The sequence below is a fragment of the Dermacentor silvarum genome, chromosome 1 (genome assembly GCF_013339745.2).
Source record: "Dermacentor silvarum isolate Dsil-2018 chromosome 1, BIME_Dsil_1.4, whole genome shotgun sequence".
NCBI lineage: Eukaryota > Metazoa > Arthropoda > Arachnida > Ixodida > Ixodidae > Dermacentor > Dermacentor silvarum.
In genome coordinates, this window is record NC_051154.1 from 56,547,387 (window position 1) to 56,568,563 (window position 21,177).

The 21,177-nt window shown below is 50.3% G+C and overlaps 1 protein-coding gene and 6 pseudogenes across 4 annotated transcripts in view; 1 reads left to right on the plus strand and 6 right to left on the minus strand.

Annotated features, from left to right (window-relative positions):
- The window catches only part of LOC119463692 (LIM domain-binding protein 2), a 293,348-nt gene that overhangs the window by 103,827 nt on the left and 168,344 nt on the right, over positions 1-21,177 (plus strand). For all 4 annotated transcript variants that reach the window (XM_037724533.2, XM_037724540.2, XM_037724519.2 and 1 more), the window contains exon 2: positions 19,760-19,867. In XM_037724533.2, coding sequence (XP_037580461.1) covers positions 19,853-19,867 — 15 coding nt within the window. In that variant the 5' untranslated portion in view covers positions 19,760-19,852. The remainder of the gene's footprint in view (positions 1-19,759; positions 19,868-21,177) is intronic.
- On the minus strand, positions 266-2,575 carry LOC125943198 (ras-like GTP-binding protein Rho1; annotated as a pseudogene).
- LOC125943215 (ras-like GTP-binding protein Rho1) lies at positions 3,084-5,392 on the minus strand (annotated as a pseudogene).
- On the minus strand, positions 5,939-8,202 carry LOC119440766 (ras-like GTP-binding protein Rho1; annotated as a pseudogene).
- On the minus strand, positions 8,913-11,016 carry LOC119440869 (ras-like GTP-binding protein Rho1; annotated as a pseudogene).
- Positions 11,302-13,828, minus strand: LOC119440999 (ras-like GTP-binding protein Rho1; annotated as a pseudogene).
- Positions 14,539-19,801, minus strand: LOC119441126 (rho-related GTP-binding protein RhoB-like; annotated as a pseudogene).

Here is a 21,177-nt window from a genome sequence, read left to right on the forward strand (position 1 = left end):
CCTTGAAATTTCCGGCAGAATGTGTTTTCTGCGTCGTGGACGGTGACATGAATAAGTTTAATCACAGCGAGAGCGTTGCCGGTGGTGTGCTTAGATGAAGAATGTGCTCGTTTTCCAGCATCTTTTATAGTGTTCATAAAAACGCGCTAAAAACTAAGGCGAAAGGAACACATACGGTAGGACGGGCGTCAGTGCTGTCGTATGTGTTGCTTTCGCTCTAGATTTTAGGACACGAGAAGAGCACACGGACACAAAGTATTTCTTGCGAACGTATTTGATTCATTTACTTGATTCAGTGTGCCTTAAGGACCCAAGGCCTTTAGCACGTCGAGGATGGGCGGGCACAACAAAAGGACGAAGACACTGCAGCGAGAGAAGCTGCTCGAGCCCCGATCTGGCTTCACGCCGGGGGACGTCAAGAGGCTTCTTCTAAGAGGAGAATGCGCTGCGTGTTCTTCGACCTGTTGAGCTGTAGGGCGGCCATCGTTGCAGTCTCAAACACATCGCGCACGCCGTCCTTGGCCTTGCCGGAGCACTCCAGGTGTAGTCATGTAGGCATTGGTCTCCTCCGCCATGCTGCGCCCTTTCTCAGGCGCCATGGGCTTCTACTTCGTCTTGGCCCGCTCCGGCAGCGTGTGCGGGTCGTTGCGTAGGTCCTTTTTGTTCCCCGCAAAGATGGTGGGCACTTTGGAGCTGAAGAAGCGCACCTGGAAACCTCCCCGACACCGGGTTGTTCTCCAGGCAGTCGGGCGAGTCGATGCTAAAGCGCACGATGATGACATCAGTGTCCGGGTACGACACCGGCAGCGAACGGTTGTGGCCCTCCTGCCACTTCTGATTAGGCTTGACGAGCTCCGACAGCATGTACGGGTCCTTCGGGCCCCGCAAGAATGATGGACACGCTGGGGCGGAATTGGCGTACCTCCGGCCTCCCCGACTGCGGGTTGTTCTCCAGGGAGTCTGGCGTTTCGATGCTGAAGCACATGAGGATGACGTCTGTGTCCGGCTACGAAACCGGCCGCAACCGGTCGTAGTCCTCCTGCCGCCTGTTGTTGACCTTGGTGAGTTCCGACAGCGTGTGCGAGGCCTTCGGTCCGCGCAAGATTGACAGGCACGCTGGGGCAGAAGTGGCGCTGCTCCGGCCTCCCCGACTCTGGGATGTTGTCCAGGGAGTCGGGTGAGTCGATACTGAAGCACGTGAGGATGACGTCCATGGCCGGGAATGACAGCGGCCGCAGCCGGTCGTAGTCCTCGTCCCGCCTGTTCTTGGCCTTCGTGAGCTCCAACAGCGTGGCGAGGCCTGCGGTCCCCGCACGACTGACAGGCACGCTGGGGCAGAAGTGGCGCACCTCCAGTCTCCCCGACTCTGGGATGTTCTCCAGGGAGTCGGGTGAGTCGATACTGAAGCACACGAGGATGACGTCGGTGTCCGGGGGTACAACAGTTGCCGCAGCCGGTCGTGATCCTCCTGCTCCGCTGTGCCCTACAATGCCAGCTCCTCCTATTTGCCGTCGACCTCGATGGCGGCGACGTAGTTTTCGAAGACTGTTGGCACATAGGCCCTTGGAAACGTATCCTTGCAGGAGACGATCAGAAGACAGGTCTTCCTCGGGCTTAGTTCTTCTTCTTCTACTTCTTCTTACGCCTTCTTCCAAAGGACATTCGAAAGCCTATAGTTCACACTAAACAATTAAGTTTAACGTCCCAAGAAAACTCCTTGTCTATTAGCAATGCAGCAGTAAGAGCTACAGATTCATTTTACCCAGCTTAAATTATTTAAAATGTCACAACAGCTGCCGAGTTGGAGCGGATTCACAGCTGATTTCAGTGGCACAATAACGCGAAGACAAAGAAGTTGCGGACTGACAGCACATGCGCTGTTCTCGCAACTGATTTTTTTCTTTTTCGTTATGGCCAAACAACTATATACACCGGGAACTGGAAAACACAATATTATCAATATCATCTACTATTCCCTTGGAGCTGTAAATTCTGCCCAACACGCAAATTAGAGATTACACTAACGAGGCTACGCTGCCGCATCCCGACGCTAAATTTCTATACACACAGGGCTGGTTTGGCGGCATCTCCTTTGTGTATACAGTGCTGCGAACCAGAAACTAGTGATCACTTTGTCCTTGCTTGCCAGCGATTCTCCTCAGTAAGAAAAAGGGTGATTGAGGACCCTTTAAACAAGCTTGGCCCCAGTATGAAGGTCACCGTCTTGCTTTCGTTTTGAGCTTCCACATTGGGGTACAGCCACCATTCTGTTTGCACTGCAATGCAAAACTTTATCATTGATTCGAATCGGCTGCCTTCCTAAAACAGTCAATTATAATAATAATTAGAACACTAAGCAGAATTCATGTTCGTTTTTTTTTCTAAAACATGTTTTTTTTTTTACTCCTAGTAAAGCTTTTCATCCATCCATCCATCCATGCATTTTCTCCAAACCGCTCAATTCTTGGCCAATCCCCACGGTGGGTATATGCCATTTGTAGAGAGGATCATCATCATCATCACCAAATGACAGTGATCAAAGCGGTAACATGGGCCAAAAGAGCACAAACGTCATTGTGGCACATTATGGAAAAGTTGGCGTAGCTGCCGAATTAACGCATGAATGAATGCCTGACTTTCGCTAGCGGTTTGAGCGTTGCGCGCAAACGCACAGGCGTTTCTGTTGAGTGGCTGTGTCCCAATTGTTAAGAGACACCGCTCTGAGCCGAGCGGATCGTAAACACTGAGGACCCTTCAACAACATTTTCGCGTTTAAAGGGTCTTATCGTTTTGTCAGGATCGATAAACTGAGCCTTCCTTGAAATTTCCGGCAGAATGTGTTTTCTGCGTCGTGGACGGTGACATGAATAAGTTTAATCACAGCGAGAGCGTTGCCGGTGGTGTGCTTAGATGAAGAATGTGCTCGTTTTCCAGCATCTTTTATAGTGTTCATAAAAACGCGCTAAAAACTAAGGCGAAAGGAACACATACGGTAGGACGGGCGTCAGTGCTGTCGTATGTGTTGCTTTCGCTCTAGATTTTAGGACACGAGAAGAGCACACGGACACAAAGTATTTCTTGCGAACGTATTTGATTCATTTACTTGATTCAGTGTGCCTTAAGGACCCAAGGCCTTTAGCACGTCGAGGATGGGCGGGCACAACAAAAGGACGAAGACACTGCAGCGAGAGAAGCTGCTCGAGCCCCGATCTGGCTTCACGCCGGGGGACGTCAAGAGGCTTCTTCTAAGAGGAGAATGCGCTGCGTGTTCTTCGACCTGTTGAGCTGTAGGGCGGCCATCGTTGCAGTCTCAAACACATCGCGCACGCCGTCCTTGGCCTTGCCGGAGCACTCCAGGTGTAGTCATGTAGGCATTGGTCTCCTCCGCCATGCTGCGCCCTTTCTCAGGCGCCATGGGCTTCTACTTCGTCTTGGCCCGCTCCGGCAGCGTGTGCGGGTCGTTGCGTAGGTCCTTTTTGTTCCCCGCAAAGATGGTGGGCACTTTGGAGCTGAAGAAGCGCACCTGGAAACCTCCCCGACACCGGGTTGTTCTCCAGGCAGTCGGGCGAGTCGATGCTAAAGCGCACGATGATGACATCAGTGTCCGGGTACGACACCGGCAGCGAACGGTTGTGGCCCTCCTGCCACTTCTGATTAGGCTTGACGAGCTCCGACAGCATGTACGGGTCCTTCGGGCCCCGCAAGAATGATGGACACGCTGGGGCGGAATTGGCGTACCTCCGGCCTCCCCGACTGCGGGTTGTTCTCCAGGGAGTCTGGCGTTTCGATGCTGAAGCACATGAGGATGACGTCTGTGTCCGGCTACGAAACCGGCCGCAACCGGTCGTAGTCCTCCTGCCGCCTGTTGTTGACCTTGGTGAGTTCCGACAGCGTGTGCGAGGCCTTCGGTCCGCGCAAGATTGACAGGCACGCTGGGGCAGAAGTGGCGCTGCTCCGGCCTCCCCGACTCTGGGATGTTGTCCAGGGAGTCGGGTGAGTCGATACTGAAGCACGTGAGGATGACGTCCATGGCCGGGAATGACAGCGGCCGCAGCCGGTCGTAGTCCTCGTCCCGCCTGTTCTTGGCCTTCGTGAGCTCCAACAGCGTGGCGAGGCCTGCGGTCCCCGCACGACTGACAGGCACGCTGGGGCAGAAGTGGCGCACCTCCAGTCTCCCCGACTCTGGGATGTTCTCCAGGGAGTCGGGTGAGTCGATACTGAAGCACACGAGGATGACGTCGGTGTCCGGGGGTACAACAGTTGCCGCAGCCGGTCGTGATCCTCCTGCTCCGCTGTGCCCTACAATGCCAGCTCCTCCTATTTGCCGTCGACCTCGATGGCGGCGACGTAGTTTTCGAAGACTGTTGGCACATAGGCCCTTGGAAACGTATCCTTGCAGGAGACGATCAGAAGACAGGTCTTCCTCGGGCTTAGTTCTTCTTCTTCTACTTCTTCTTACGCCTTCTTCCAAAGGACATTCGAAAGCCTATAGTTCACACTAAACAATTAAGTTTAACGTCCCAAGAAAACTCCTTGTCTATTAGCAATGCAGCAGTAAGAGCTACAGATTCATTTTACCCAGCTTAAATTATTTAAAATGTCACAACAGCTGCCGAGTTGGAGCGGATTCACAGCTGATTTCAGTGGCACAATAACGCGAAGACAAAGAAGTTGCGGACTGACAGCACATGCGCTGTTCTCGCAACTGATTTTTTTCTTTTTAGTTATGGCCAAACAACTATATACACCGGGAACTGGAAAACACAATATTATCAATATCATCTACTATTCCCTTGGAGCTGTAAATTCTGCCCAACACGCAAATTAGAGATTACACTAACGAGGCTACGCTGCCGCATCCCGACGCTAAATTTCTATACACACAGGGCTGGTTTGGCGGCATCTCCTTTGTGTATACAGTGCTGCGAACCAGAAACTAGTGATCACTTTGTCCTTGCTTGCCAGCGATTCTCCTCAGTAAGAAAAAGGGTGATTGAGGACCCTTTAAACAAGCTTGGCCCCAGTATGAAGGTCACCGTCTTGCTTTCGTTTTGAGCTTCCACATTGGGGTACAGCCACCATTCTGTTTGCACTGCAATGCAAAACTTTATCATTGATTCGAATCGGCTGCCTTCCTAAAACAGTCAATTATAATAATAATTAGAACACTAAGCAGAATTCATGTTCGTTTTTTTTTCTAAAACATGTTTTTTTTTTTTACTCCTAGTAAAGCTTTTCATCCATCCATCCATCCATGCATTTTCTCCAAACCGCTCAATTCTTGGCCAATCCCCACGGTGGGTATATGCCATTTGTAGAGAGGATCATCATCATCATCACCAAATGACAGTGATCAAAGCGGTAACATGGGCCAAAAGAGCACAAACGTCATTGTGGCACATTATGGAAAAGTTGGCGTAGCTGCCGAATTAACGCATGAATGAATGCCTGACTTTCGCTAGCGGTTTGAGCGTTGCGCGCAAACGCACAGGCGTTTCTGTTGAGTGGCTGTGTCCCAATTGTTAAGAGACACCGCTCTGAGCCGAGCGGATCGTAAACACTGAGGACCCTTCAACAACATTTTCGCGTTTAAAGGGTCTTATCGTTTTGTCAGGATCGATAAACTGAGCCTTCCTTGAAATTTCCGGCAGAATGTGTTTTCTGCGTCGTGGACGGTGACATGAATAAGTTTAATCACAGCGAGAGCGTTGCCGGTGGTGTGCTTAGATGAAGAATGTGCTCGTTTTCCAGCATCTTTTATAGTGTTCATAAAAACGCGCTAAAAACTAAGGCGAAAGGAACACATACGGTAGGACGGGCGTCAGTGCTGTCGTATGTGTTGCTTTCGCTCTAGATTTTAGGACACGAGAAGAGCACACGGACACAAAGTATTTCTTGCGAACGTATTTGATTCATTTACTTGATTCAGTGTGCCTTAAGGACCCAAGGCCTTTAGCACGTCGAGGATGGGCGGGCACAACAAAAGGACGAAGACACTGCAGCGAGAGAAGCTGCTCGAGCCCCGATCTGGCTTCACGCCGGGGGACGTCAAGAGGCTTCTTCTAAGAGGAGAATGCGCTGCGTGTTCTTCGACCTGTTGAGCTGTAGGGCGGCCATCGTTGCAGTCTCAAACACATCGCGCACGCCGTCCTTGGCCTTGCCGGAGCACTCCAGGTGTAGTCATGTAGGCATTGGTCTCCTCCGCCATGCTGCGCCCTTTCTCAGGCGCCATGGGCTTCTACTTCGTCTTGGCCCGCTCCGGCAGCGTGTGCGGGTCGTTGCGTAGGTCCTTTTTGTTCCCCGCAAAGATGGTGGGCACTTTGGAGCTGAAGAAGCGCACCTGGAAACCTCCCCGACACCGGGTTGTTCTCCAGGCAGTCGGGCGAGTCGATGCTAAAGCGCACGATGATGACATCAGTGTCCGGGTACGACACCGGCAGCGAACGGTTGTGGCCCTCCTGCCACTTCTGATTAGGCTTGACGAGCTCCGACAGCATGTACGGGTCCTTCGGGCCCCGCAAGAATGATGGACACGCTGGGGCGGAATTGGCGTACCTCCGGCCTCCCCGACTGCGGGTTGTTCTCCAGGGAGTCTGGCGTTTCGATGCTGAAGCACATGAGGATGACGTCTGTGTCCGGCTACGAAACCGGCCGCAACCGGTCGTAGTCCTCCTGCCGCCTGTTGTTGACCTTGGTGAGTTCCGACAGCGTGTGCGAGGCCTTCGGTCCGCGCAAGATTGACAGGCACGCTGGGGCAGAAGTGGCGCTGCTCCGGCCTCCCCGACTCTGGGATGTTGTCCAGGGAGTCGGGTGAGTCGATACTGAAGCACGTGAGGATGACGTCCATGGCCGGGAATGACAGCGGCCGCAGCCGGTCGTAGTCCTCGTCCCGCCTGTTCTTGGCCTTCGTGAGCTCCAACAGCGTGGCGAGGCCTGCGGTCCCCGCACGACTGACAGGCACGCTGGGGCAGAAGTGGCGCACCTCCAGTCTCCCCGACTCTGGGATGTTCTCCAGGGAGTCGGGTGAGTCGATACTGAAGCACACGAGGATGACGTCGGTGTCCGGGGGTACAACAGTTGCCGCAGCCGGTCGTGATCCTCCTGCTCCGCTGTGCCCTACAATGCCAGCTCCTCCTATTTGCCGTCGACCTCGATGGCGGCGACGTAGTTTTCGAAGACTGTTGGCACATAGGCCCTTGGAAACGTATCCTTGCAGGAGACGATCAGAAGACAGGTCTTCCTCGGGCTTAGTTCTTCTTCTTCTACTTCTTCTTACGCCTTCTTCCAAAGGACATTCGAAAGCCTATAGTTCACACTAAACAATTAAGTTTAACGTCCCAAGAAAACTCCTTGTCTATTAGCAATGCAGCAGTAAGAGCTACAGATTCATTTTACCCAGCTTAAATTATTTAAAATGTCACAACAGCTGCCGAGTTGGAGCGGATTCACAGCTGATTTCAGTGGCACAATAACGCGAAGACAAAGAAGTTGCGGACTGACAGCACATGCGCTGTTCTCGCAACTGATTTTTTTCTTTTTAGTTATGGCCAAACAACTATATACACCGGGAACTGGAAAACACAATATTATCAATATCATCTACTATTCCCTTGGAGCTGTAAATTCTGCCCAACACGCAAATTAGAGATTACACTAACGAGGCTACGCTGCCGCATCCCGACGCTAAATTTCTATACACACAGGGCTGGTTTGGCGGCATCTCCTTTGTGTATACAGTGCTGCGAACCAGAAACTAGTGATCACTTTGTCCTTGCTTGCCAGCGATTCTCCTCAGTAAGAAAAAGGGTGATTGAGGACCCTTTAAACAAGCTTGGCCCCAGTATGAAGGTCACCGTCTTGCTTTCGTTTTGAGCTTCCACATTGGGGTACAGCCACCATTCTGTTTGCACTGCAATGCAAAACTTTATCATTGATTCGAATCGGCTGCCTTCCTAAAACAGTCAATTATAATAATAATTAGAACACTAAGCAGAATTCATGTTCGTTTTTTTTTCTAAAACATGTTTTTTTTTACTCCTAGTAAAGCTTTTCATCCATCCATCCATGCATTTTCTCCAAACCGCTCAATTCTTGGCCAATCCCCACGGTGGGTATATGCCATTTGTAGAGAGGATCATCATCATCATCACCAAATGACAGTGATCAAAGCGGTAACATGGGCCAAAAGAGCACAAACGTCATTGTGGCACATTATGGAAAAGTTGGCGTAGCTGCCGAATTAACGCATGAATGAATGCCTGACTTTCGCTAGCGGTTTGAGCGTTGCGCGCAAACGCACAGGCGTTTCTGTTGAGTGGCTGTGTCCCAATTGTTAAGAGACACCGCTCTGAGCCGAGCGGATCGTAAACACTGAGGACCCTTCAACAACATTTTCGCGTTTAAAGGGTCTTATCGTTTTGTCAGGATCGATAAACTGAGCCTTCCTTGAAATTTCCGGCAGAATGTGTTTTCTGCGTCGTGGACGGTGACATGAATAAGTTTAATCACAGCGAGAGCGTTGCCGGTGGTGTGCTTAGATGAAGAATGTGCTCGTTTTCCAGCATCTTTTATAGTGTTCATAAAAACGCGCTAAAAACTAAGGCGAAAGGAACACATACGGTAGGACGGGCGTCAGTGCTGTCGTATGTGTTGCTTTCGCTCTAGATTTTAGGACACGAGAAGAGCACACGGACACAAAGTATTTCTTGCGAACGTATTTGATTCATTTACTTGATTCAGTGTGCCTTAAGGACCCAAGGCCTTTAGCACGTCGAGGATGGGCGGGCACAACAAAAGGACGAAGACACTGCAGCGAGAGAAGCTGCTCGAGCCCCGATCTGGCTTCACGCCGGGGGACGTCAAGAGGCTTCTTCTAAGAGGAGAATGCGCTGCGTCTTCATCGGCCTCTTGAGTTATAGGGCGGCCATCTTTGCAGTCTCGAACACATCGCGCACGCCGTCCTTGGCATTGGCGGAGAACTCCAGGTGTAGCCAAATAGGCATCGGTCTCCTCCGCCATGCTGCGCCCTTTCTCAGGCGCCATGGGCTTCTACTTCGTCTTGGCCCGCTCCGGCAGCGTGTGCGGGTCGTTGCGTAGGTCCTTTTTGTTCCCCGCAAAGATGGTGGGCACTTTGGAGCTGAAGAAGCGCACCTGGAAACCTCCCCGACACCGGGTTGTTCTCCAGGCAGTCGGGCGAGTCGATGCTAAAGCGCACGATGATGACATCAGTGTCCGGGTACGACACCGGCAGCGAACGGTTGTGGCCCTCCTGCCACTTCTGATTAGGCTTGACGAGCTCCGACAGCATGTACGGGTCCTTCGGGCCCCGCAAGAATGATGGACACGCTGGGGCGGAATTGGCGTACCTCCGGCCTCCCCGACTGCGGGTTGTTCTCCAGGGAGTCTGGCGTTTCGATGCTGAAGCACATGAGGATGACGTCTGTGTCCGGCTACGAAACCGGCCGCAACCGGTCGTAGTCCTCCTGCCGCCTGTTGTTGACCTTGGTGAGTTCCGACAGCGTGTGCGAGGCCTTCGGTCCGCGCAAGATTGACAGGCACGCTGGGGCAGAAGTGGCGCTGCTCCGGCCTCCCCGACTCTGGGATGTTGTCCAGGGAGTCGGGTGAGTCGATACTGAAGCACGTGAGGATGACGTCCATGGCCGGGAATGACAGCGGCCGCAGCCGGTCGTAGTCCTCGTCCCGCCTGTTCTTGGCCTTCGTGAGCTCCAACAGCGTGGCGAGGCCTGCGGTCCCCGCACGACTGACAGGCACGCTGGGGCAGAAGTGGCGCACCTCCAGTCTCCCCGACTCTGGGATGTTCTCCAGGGAGTCGGGTGAGTCGATACTGAAGCACACGAGGATGACGTCGGTGTCCGGGGGTACAACAGTTGCCGCAGCCGGTCGTGATCCTCCTGCTCCGCTGTGCCCTACAATGCCAGCTCCTCCTATTTGCCGTCGACCTCGATGGCGGCGACGTAGTTTTCGAAGACTGTTGGCACATAGGCCCTTGGAAACGTATCCTTGCAGGAGACGATCAGAAGACAGGTCTTCCTCGGGCTTAGTTCTTCTTCTTCTACTTCTTCTTACGCCTTCTTCCAAAGGACATTCGAAAGCCTATAGTTCACACTAAACAATTAAGTTTAACGTCCCAAGAAAACTCCTTGTCTATTAGCAATGCAGCAGTAAGAGCTACAGATTCATTTTACCCAGCTTAAATTATTTAAAATGTCACAACAGCTGCCGAGTTGGAGCGGATTCACAGCTGATTTCAGTGGCACAATAACGCGAAGACAAAGAAGTTGCGGACTGACAGCACATGCGCTGTTCTCGCAACTGATTTTTTTCTTTTTAGTTATGGCCAAACAACTATATACACCGGGAACTGGAAAACACAATATTATCAATATCATCTACTATTCCCTTGGAGCTGTAAATTCTGCCCAACACGCAAATTAGAGATTACACTAACGAGGCTACGCTGCCGCATCCCGACGCTAAATTTCTATACACACAGGGCTGGTTTGGCGGCATCTCCTTTGTGTATACAGTGCTGCGAACCAGAAACTAGTGATCACTTTGTCCTTGCTTGCCAGCGATTCTCCTCAGTAAGAAAAAGGGTGATTGAGGACCCTTTAAACAAGCTTGGCCCCAGTATGAAGGTCACCGTCTTGCTTTCGTTTTGAGCTTCCACATTGGGGTACAGCCACCATTCTGTTTGCACTGCAATGCAAAACTTTATCATTGATTCGAATCGGCTGCCTTCCTAAAACTGTCAATTATAATAATAATTAGAACACTAAGCAGAATTCATGTTCGTTTTTTTTTCTAAAACATGTTTTTTTTTACTCCTAGTAAAGCTTTTCATCCATCCATCCATCCATGCATTTTCTCCAAACCGCTCAATTCTTGGCCAATCCCCACGGTGGGTATATGCCATTTGTAGAGAGGATCATCATCATCATCACCAAATGACAGTGATCAAAGCGGTAACATGGGCCAAAAGAGCACAAACGTCATTGTGGCACATTATGGAAAAGTTGGCGTAGCTGCCGAATTAACGCATGAATGAATGCCTGACTTTCGCTAGCGGTTTGAGCGTTGCGCGCAAACGCACAGGCGTTTCTGTTGAGTGGCTGTGTCCCAATTGTTAAGAGACACCGCTCTGAGCCGAGCGGATCGTAAACACTGAGGACCCTTCAACAACATTTTCGCGTTTAAAGGGTCTTATCGTTTTGTCAGGATCGATAAACTGAGCCTTCCTTGAAAGTTTCCTGCAGAATGTGTTTTCTGCGTCGTGGACGGTGACATGAATAAGTTTAATCACAGCGAGAGCGTTGCCGGTGGTGTGCTTAGATGAAGAATGAGCTCGTTTTCCAGCATCTTTTATAGTGTTCATAAAAACGCGCTAAAAACTAAGGCGAAAGGAACACATACGGCAAGACGGGCGCCAGTCCTGTCGTATGTGTTGCTTTCGTTCTAGATTTTAGGACACGAGAAGAGCACATGGACACAAAGTATTTCTTGCGAACGTATTTGATTCATTTACTTGATTTAGTGTGCCTTAAGGACCCAAGGCCTTTAGCACGTCGAGGATGGGCGGGCACAACAAAAGGACGAAGACACTGCAGCGAGAGAAGCTGCTCGAGCCCCGATCTGGCTTCACGCCGGGGGACATCAAGAGGCTTCTTCTAAGAGGAGAATGCGCTGCGTGTTCTTCGACCTGTTGAGCTGTAGGGCGGCCATCGTTGCAGTCTCAAACACATCGCGCACGCCGTCCTTGGCCTTGCCGGAGCACTCCAGGTGTAGTCAATGTAGGCATTGGTCTCCTCCGCCATGCTGCGCCCTTTCTCAGGCGCCATGGGCTTCTACTTCGTCTTGGCCCGCTCCGGCAGCGTGTGCGGGTCGTTGCGTAGGTCCTTTTTGTTCCCCGCAAAGATGGTGGGCACTTTGGAGCTGAAGAAGCGCACCTGGAAACCTCCCCGACACCGGGTTGTTCTCCAGGCAGTCGGGCGAGTCGATGCTAAAGCGCACGATGATGACATCAGTGTCCGGGTACGACACCGGCAGCGAACGGTTGTGGCCCTCCTGCCACTTCTGATTAGGCTTGACGAGCTCCGACAGCATGTACGGGTCCTTCGGGCCCCGCAAGAATGATGGACACGCTGGGGCGGAATTGGCGTACCTCCGGCCTCCCCGACTGCGGGTTGTTCTCCAGGGAGTCTGGCGTTTCGATGCTGAAGCACATGAGGATGACGTCTGTGTCCGGCTACGAAACCGGCCGCAACCGGTCGTAGTCCTCCTGCCGCCTGTTGTTGACCTTGGTGAGTTCCGACAGCGTGTGCGAGGCCTTCGGTCCGCGCAAGATTGACAGGCACGCTGGGGCAGAAGTGGCGCTGCTCCGGCCTCCCCGACTCTGGGATGTTGTCCAGGGAGTCGGGTGAGTCGATACTGAAGCACGTGAGGATGACGTCCATGGCCGGGAATGACAGCGGCCGCAGCCGGTCGTAGTCCTCGTCCCGCCTGTTCTTGGCCTTCGTGAGCTCCAACAGCGTGGCGAGGCCTGCGGTCCCCGCACGACTGACAGGCACGCTGGGGCAGAAGTGGCGCACCTCCAGTCTCCCCGACTCTGGGATGTTCTCCAGGGAGTCGGGTGAGTCGATACTGAAGCACACGAGGATGACGTCGGTGTCCGGGGGTACAACAGTTGCCGCAGCCGGTCGTGATCCTCCTGCTCCGCTGTGCCCTACAATGCCAGCTCCTCCTATTTGCCGTCGACCTCGATGGCGGCGACGTAGTTTTCGAAGACTGTTGGCACATAGGCCCTTGGAAACGTATCCTTGCAGGAGACGATCAGAAGACAGGTCTTCCTCGGGCTTAGTTCTTCTTCTTCTACTTCTTCTTACGCCTTCTTCCAAAGGACATTCAAAAGCCTATAGTTCACACTAAACAATTAAGTTTAACGTCCCAAGAAAACTCCTTGTCTATTAGCAATGCAGCAGTAAGAGCTACAGATTCATTTTACCCAGCTTAAATTATTTAAAATGTCACAACAGCTGCCGAGTTGGAGCGGATTCACAGCTGATTTCAGTGGCACAATAACGCGAAGACAAAGAAGTTGCGGACTGACAGCACATGCGCTGTTCTCGCAACTGATTTTTTTCTTTTTCGTTATAGCCAAACAACTATATACACCGGGAACTGGAAAACACAATATTATCAATATCATCTACTATTCCCTTGGAGCTGTAAATTCTGCCCAACACGCAAATTAGAGATTACACTAACGAGGCTACGCTGCCGCATCCCGACGCTAAATTTCTATACACACAGGGCTGGTTTGGCGGCATCTCCTTTGTGTATACAGTGCTGCGAACCAGAAACTAGTGATCACTTTGTCCTTGCTTGCCAGCGATTCTCCTCAGTAAGAAAAAGGGTGATTGAGGACCCTTTAAACAAGCTTGGCCCCAGTATGAAGGTCACCGTCTTGCTTTCGTTTTGAGCTTCCACATTGGGGTACAGCCACCATTCTGTTTGCACTGCAATGCAAAACTTTATCATTGATTCGAATCGGCTGCCTTCCTAAAACAGTCAATTATAATAATAATTAGAACACTAAGCAGAATTCATGTTCGTTTTTTTTTCTAAAACATGTTTTTTTTTACTCCTAGTAAAGCTTTTCATCCATCCATCCATGCATTTTCTCCAAACCGCTCAATTCTTGGCCAATCCCCACGGTGGGTATATGCCATTTGTAGAGAGGATCATCATCATCATCACCAAATGACAGTGATCAAAGCGGTAACATGGGCCAAAAGAGCACAAACGTCATTGTGGCACATTATGGAAAAGTTGGCGTAGCTGCCGAATTAACGCATGAATGAATGCCTGACTTTCGCTAGCGGTTTGAGCGTTGCGCGCAAACGCACAGCCGTTTCTGTTGAGTGGCTGTGTCCCAATTGTTAAGAGACACCGCTCTGAGCCGAGCGGATCGTAAACACTGAGGACCCTTCAACAACATTTTCGCGTTTAAAGGGTCTTATCGTTTTGTCAGTATGGATAAACTGAGCCTTCCTTCAAGTTTCCTGCAGAATGTGTTTTCTGCGTCGCGGACGGTGACATGAATAGGTTTAATCACAGCGCGAGCGGTGCCGGTGGTGTGCTTAGATGAAGAATGTGCTCGTTTTCCAGCATCGTTTATAGTGTTCATAAAAACGCGCTAAAAACTAAGGCGAAAGGAACACATACGGTAGGATGGGCGCCAGTCCTGTCGTATGTGTTGCTTTCGTTGTAGATTTTAGGACACGAAAAGAGCACACGGACACAAAGTATTTCTTGCGAACGTATTTGATTCATTTACTTGATTCAGTGTGCCTTAAGGACCCAAGGCCTTTAGCACGTCGAGGATGGGCGGGCACAACAAAAGGACGAAGACACTGCAGCGAGAGAAGCTGCTCGAGCCCCGATCTGGCTTCACGCCGGGGGACGTCAAGAGGCTTCTTCTAAGAGGAGAATGCGCTGCGTCTTCATCGGCCTCTTGAGTTATAGGGCGGCCATCTTTGCAGTCTCGAACACATCGCGCACGCCGTCCTTGGCATTGGCGGAGAACTCCAGGTGTAGCCAAATAGGCATCGGTCTCCTCCGCCATGCTGCGCCCTTTCTCAGGCGCCATGGGCTTCTACTTCGTCTTGGCCCGCTCCGGCAGCGTGTGCGGGTCGTTGCGTAGGTCCTTTTTGTTCCCCGCAAAGATGGTGGGCACTTTGGAGCTGAAGAAGCGCACCTGGAAACCTCCCCGACACCGGGTTGTTCTCCAGGCAGTCGGGCGAGTCGATGCTAAAGCGCACGATGATGACATCAGTGTCCGGGTACGACACCGGCAGCGAACGGTTGTGGCCCTCCTGCCACTTCTGATTAGGCTTGACGAGCTCCGACAGCATGTACGGGTCCTTCGGGCCCCGCAAGAATGATGGACACGCTGGGGCGGAATTGGCGTACCTCCGGCCTCCCCGACTGCGGGTTGTTCTCCAGGGAGTCTGGCGTTTCGATGCTGAAGCACATGAGGATGACGTCTGTGTCCGGCTACGAAACCGGCCGCAACCGGTCGTAGTCCTCCTGCCGCCTGTTGTTGACCTTGGTGAGTTCCGACAGCGTGTGCGAGGCCTTCGGTCCGCGCAAGATTGACAGGCACGCTGGGGCAGAAGTGGCGCTGCTCCGGCCTCCCCGACTCTGGGATGTTGTCCAGGGAGTCGGGTGAGTCGATACTGAAGCACGTGAGGATGACGTCCATGGCCGGGCATGACAGCGGCCGCAGCCGGTCGTAGTCCTCGTCCCGCCTGTTCTTGGCCTTCGTGAGCTCCAACAGCGTGGCGAGGCCTGCGGTCCCCGCACGACTGACAGGCACGCTGGGGCAGAAGTGGCGCACCTCCAGTCTCCCCGACTCTGGGATGTTCTCCAGGGAGTCGGGTGAGTCGATACTGAAGCACACGAGGATGACGTCGGTGTCCGGGGTACAACAGTTGCCGCAGCCGGTCGTGATCCTCCTGCTCCGCTGTGCCCTACAATGCCAGCTCCTCCTATTTGCCGTCGACCTCGATGGCGGCGACGTAGTTTTCGAAGACTGTTGGCACATAGGCCCTTGGAAACGTATCCTTGCAGGAGACGATCAGAAGACAGGTAGATGTAGATGTAGATGTAGAGCCTTGAAGTTACTGGCACATACCCACTCTGGGGGATTGGCCAAGAACCGGGTAGTTTGAAATAACAATCAGAAGGGAGATGTATAAATCAAAACAAACATAAATGTGGGAATACAGGTCTTCCTCGGGCTTAGTTCTTCTTCTTCTACTTCTTCTTACGCCTTCTTCCAAAGGACATTCGAAAGCCTATAGTTCACACTAAACAATTAAGTTTAACGTCCCAAGAAAACTCCTTGTCTATTAGCAATGCAGCAGTAAGAGCTACAGATTCATTTTACCCAGCTTAAATTATTTAAAATGTCACAACAGCTGCCGAGTTGGAGCGGATTCACAGCTGATTTCAGTGGCACAATAACGCGAAGACAAAGAAGTTGCGGACTGACAGCACATGCGCTGTTCTCGCAACTGATTTTTTTCTTTTTCGTTATAGCCAAACAACTATATACACCGGGAACTGGAAAACACAATATTATCAATATCATCTACTATTCCCTTGGAGCTGTAAATTCTGCCCAACACGCAAATTAGAGATTACACTAACGAGGCTACGCTGCCGCATCCCGACGCTAAATTTCTATACACACAGGGCTGGTTTGGCGGCATCTCCTTTGTGTATACAGTGCTGCGAACCAGAAACTAGTGATCACTTTGTCCTTGCTTGCCAGCGATTCTCCTCAGTAAGAAAAAGGGTGATTGAGGACCCTTTAAACAAGCTTGGCCCCAGCATGAACGTCACCGTCTTGCTTTCGTTTGGAGCTTCCACGTTGGGGTACAGCCACCCGAATATTTGCACTGCAATGCAAAACTTTATCATTGATTCGAATCGGCTGCCTTCCTAAAGCAGTCAATTATAATAATAATTAGAACACCGAGCATAATTCATATTCGTTTTTTTTCTAAACCGTGTTTTTTTTATTCCTAATAAAGTTTTTCATCCATCGATCCATGCATTTTCTCCAAACCGCTCAATTCATGGCCGATCCCCGCCGTGGGTATATTATATTTGAACAGCGGATCATCATCATCATCACCAGTGATCAAAGCGGTAACATGGGCCAAAAGAGCGCAAACGTCATTGTGGCACATCATGGAAAAGCTGGCGTAGCTGCCGAACTAGCGCATGAATTAATGCTCGACTTTCGCTAGCGGTTTGAGCGTTACGCGCAAACACACAGGCGTTTCTGCTGAGTGGCTGTGTCCCAATTGTTAAGAGACACCGCTCTGAGCGGAGCGGATCGTAAACACTGAGGACTCTTCAATTTTCGCGTTGAAAGGGTCTTCTTGTTTTGTCACAATCAATAAAGTGAGCCTTCATCGAAGTTACCTGCAGAATGTATTTTCTGCGTCGCGGACGGTGACATGAATAAGTTTAATCCCCGCGCGAGCGTTGCCAGTGCTGTGCTCAGATGAATAAGGTGCTCGTTTTCCAGCATCTATTATAGCTTTCATAAAAACGCACTAAAAACAAAGACGAAAGGAACACATACGGCAGGACGGGCGCCCGTCCTGTCGTAGGTGTTCCTTTCGTCTTCGTTTTTAGCGATTTTTTATGAAAACTGTCAAGATGAACGGACTCGTCCAAACCAAGGTACTATTATTTTCGTACCGCGGCAGTACCCATCACATGTTGTGACGTACCGTAGGCCGCATCATGCGTTTTCGTGGGTAACGGTGAGTTATTTGTGAATCAAAACACCAGTAGGCGATGACAGACAAACAACGAGGCGTCTGCGACTAGCACGATGTTCTTTCCGCGTTGGCAGAACCTTGTGTTTAGGAATGCCGAGGTTTGACATTGTTTTGTTTGTTGGCTCGATTGCTTTGGGTGTCACATGTGCGTGCTATTGCGCACGCGCCAGTCGGTCAGTTTGTCTGCCTCTATTATACGGGCGTTTTTTCCGCTTAGTGTGCTGTCTGCTCTGCTCGTAACAGTTCGTATGTATCGCCACTTGCGTAAACGCACAAACAACCCTATAAATGTCGGAAACGATGCCTTGAGCAAGATGCTGTATTTTCTTTTATCAGTCTACTTGACTCCTATGTCCCTTAATTAGCTTGCTCATTTCTTAGTGTGCTTTCCTTGTTCGTGGACTAGCTACAGATGACAGATGTCTGAAAAATTATTTTGACAACCAATGGAAAGTTTATATACGTTTTTCTATGAAACCATGTATAATGTTTATAGACCACCTGAAGAGTTATGGCCGTACGCGTTTGGGCCGCAATGGTTTGTATGCTTTCTACAAAGAACCAGTTTGGAAGCATGTCGGCCACAGCTAGACCAAAGGAAACTGATTTATTAACGACTTTTGTCTCGAAACAGACCGTATATAGCTTCATGTCACCAAAAGGACAAGGCTGTAAGGCAATGCAGTATATACTCGAAGTCTACATACCATAATCGGCTGTGTAAATTCACCTTTATAAGGGAGGAACTGTGGCTCCACTTTTTCTTTCGAAACCAAGGCCCGAGCGCCTTCGTTATCGTCTTTTTCTCTCTATAATTCTTCTGTTTTGAAGAGTTGATGGCGTCTGTAGGCGGCGCCGTCTGCTCCTCTTCTTTTACATAATTGTGCACAAAACACTGCAATAACTACAAGCGAAAGAGAAAAATTCAATGAAATCATTTCCAAAGTTCCCAGAATTTAGTCCCTGAGGAGGTGCACACTCGATCCTCGCATACCACATTCCAAAGATAACACTTGCGAACAGATTGCTCGCGCATATTTAGACATGTCACGCATCCGATCGTCTCCGCTTGCACATCAGTTTTGTAAGATTATATGGGTGTACCAAACGGAGACACGCCTCGGCACTCCGAGAATCTCGGTTGCCGCATGCCTGCTTGACTACCGCGATGCGGTTCAAGCTCGAGGAAATTGCACGAATGACACCAATGTGTGTACGCTGGAAAAGCATTTATTACATTGGCAATCGATCCTTTCAGCAGGCCAGCAGGACCTAATATACATGTCCATTTCGTCTGCTGCTGAAGTTCTGATTGACTGGGCTAGCGTACGTGTCAGAAGTAGACAGGCGCTCCCAGCCAATCACCACTTCAACAGCAGACGAAAGGGGCGTGTCCACTAGGTGGATATATTGAGAATACCCCATCAGGTAGCTGTAGGCAACATCGCCAAGGGAGTCCTCGAAGGGAAGGCGATAGGTAAAATGGGTTTCCGGACTTTTCAGTTGGGTACGGGCCTCTGCCCCGTCGAAACGCGGAGGATTCCTTATGTGCGGGAAAAGGCTGGAGGAAACGACTGTAGATCCTTCAACGCTTGGCACTCAATTGGGAACAAAAAAAAAAAAAAAAAAAAAAAAAAAAACCTGGTGAGGTCGGCGGGATTTCACGTGACTCGCATTTTACGAAGGTTCACCGTGCGGGGTGAACGGTCACCTCGGAACGCGGGGGTTTTCGCAGTGTGAGAAAGCGCTCTTTTTTTTTTTTTTTTTCATATAACCAACCTCTGAAACTGCGTCGTCGTAAACTTATCAAACAGACAGAGTATACGGATATGTATGACTCCAGAAGATACGAACTATATTCCCCAAAAACAACATTGTATCAAGAATAAAAATGCAGTAATAACCAGATTTTGTTAATCTTTAGGATTCCTTATTCCTCATGAAACTTCATTGAAGCGCGATGACGTGATTAACCTGCATGCTCGTCGTTATAAAACGCTCTCTTGTGCGAAACTTTTAAATTCGCCGCCATGCACGAACTTCTTCCTCCTGTAGTTTGATTTTATTTATGCTTTAACCATTCGCAAAACCCTTTGGAGGCTGAGGACTTGTCGTCTAAACTGGCAGCGAACTTCTGTGCAGCGACGTGGACGGCATGGCGCCAATAACTGACGCAGAGTCGTTCTACTACGGAGGCCTACTCTTGCGTGGAGATGCCTTCGGGAGCTGGCCTTTGACTCGCTCATTTTTTCTGGGTGGCAAGTGTAGCAGCTACCGCCTGGCTGTTTTTGTGGCCGCCACTTTGGGCTCGCTATAACTCTCTTGACAAAGCGTGTGTGTAAGTGAGCAGCAACTGACCCGTTGCCCCCGTGGTGCAGGCATGCGGCGTTCCGGGAGGCTGGCCGGACGATGCCCGCCATGAGCCCTGCGGCGACCAGTCGCCACCCGCTTCCTCTTCTGCTTAGCGAGGAATGCGATTAAGACCGGTGAGTATAGGGGCGCCACGCCTGTTGCCGCTTCTCGTCTGCCATCACGCGCGGGCCGATTTTTTTTTTTTTTTTTTTTGTCCCTCTGCCCATGGGCTCTGCTTCCCTGCACACCAGCAGGTAGGATTTCGTTGAAGAGGAGAAAAAATAAAAAAAGTGTGCACGTTGGTTATAGGCTTATTCAAGGTAACACTAACAGCGCGGTGAATACGATGACGGAGGCGAGTGACGCAACACAAGGAAGCTATACAGTCAGTTTTATACAAAAAAGAAAATGAATCAAGAACAAGAAAAAAAAAACAATGAAACCAGTGACGCACTTAACTATCACCTAGCGGAATTATCTAAAAATGATGCGTCTTTCTCTTTTAGAGCTATTGAGGACTGTCTGGCCCAACTTGGGCTTGCCGCTTGTACATGGCCAGCTTCAGATATTTCGCACCTCAATTGATTAAGGTGGCGAAAAAATGTTATTGTGCGCGCGGATACTACAGTGTATCCCCAGTCGCGGGGGATACTTTACAGCATGCTCTAAAGCACGCCAGCAAGTTCGTGCACAGCGCCTCTCGTGTTGTCTGCTGCGTACCTCTCTCTTGCGGTCATGTGTACGTAAGACGAATAGGGCGCTGTTTGAACGCAGCGCGGATTAAGCTACGACAAACGCTCTGAAAGGTCCAGCCTGTTCCTTGCATTTTGTAATGCACTGCCGCGACTGTGGTTGCACTGCAGAATCCGCTCGCACCATTTTGTTCCGCCACCCTGATGAACCAACCGATCGAGACGCGAAATACGTAGCACACGTCATGTACAAAGGAGTAGCTGAACTTGACAGTCAGTCCTCAATATGTCTACAAGAGCATCATTTTGTTTACACGTCATGTAATGATGTTGGATAAACCGAATTGAATTGAATTATGCATTTAGGTGACAGTTGAGTGTCTTAGTGGTGTCGGTATCATTTTATCCTCATTATTATTATTATTATTATTATTATTATTATTAGTAGTAGTAGTAGTAGTAGTAGTAGTAGTAGTAGTAGTAGTAGTAGTAGTAGTGGTATAGTAGTATTCGAAGTCCTATTCTGTAAAATTCTGCAGTACGATGTATATTATACTACATGAAACCTTTTTCAGGAACGAATCTCTAGTTGATAGATTGACAGCGCTTGGGTTGTTGTTGTTGTTGTTGTTCCTCTGCACAATTAGCACATACGCACCGTGGGGGATGGGCCAAGAAATGGGTGGTTTGGAGAAAATGGATGAAAAAAATTTTAGAAAAAAAAATACTAGGGGAAGACGTATTCTGCTCGA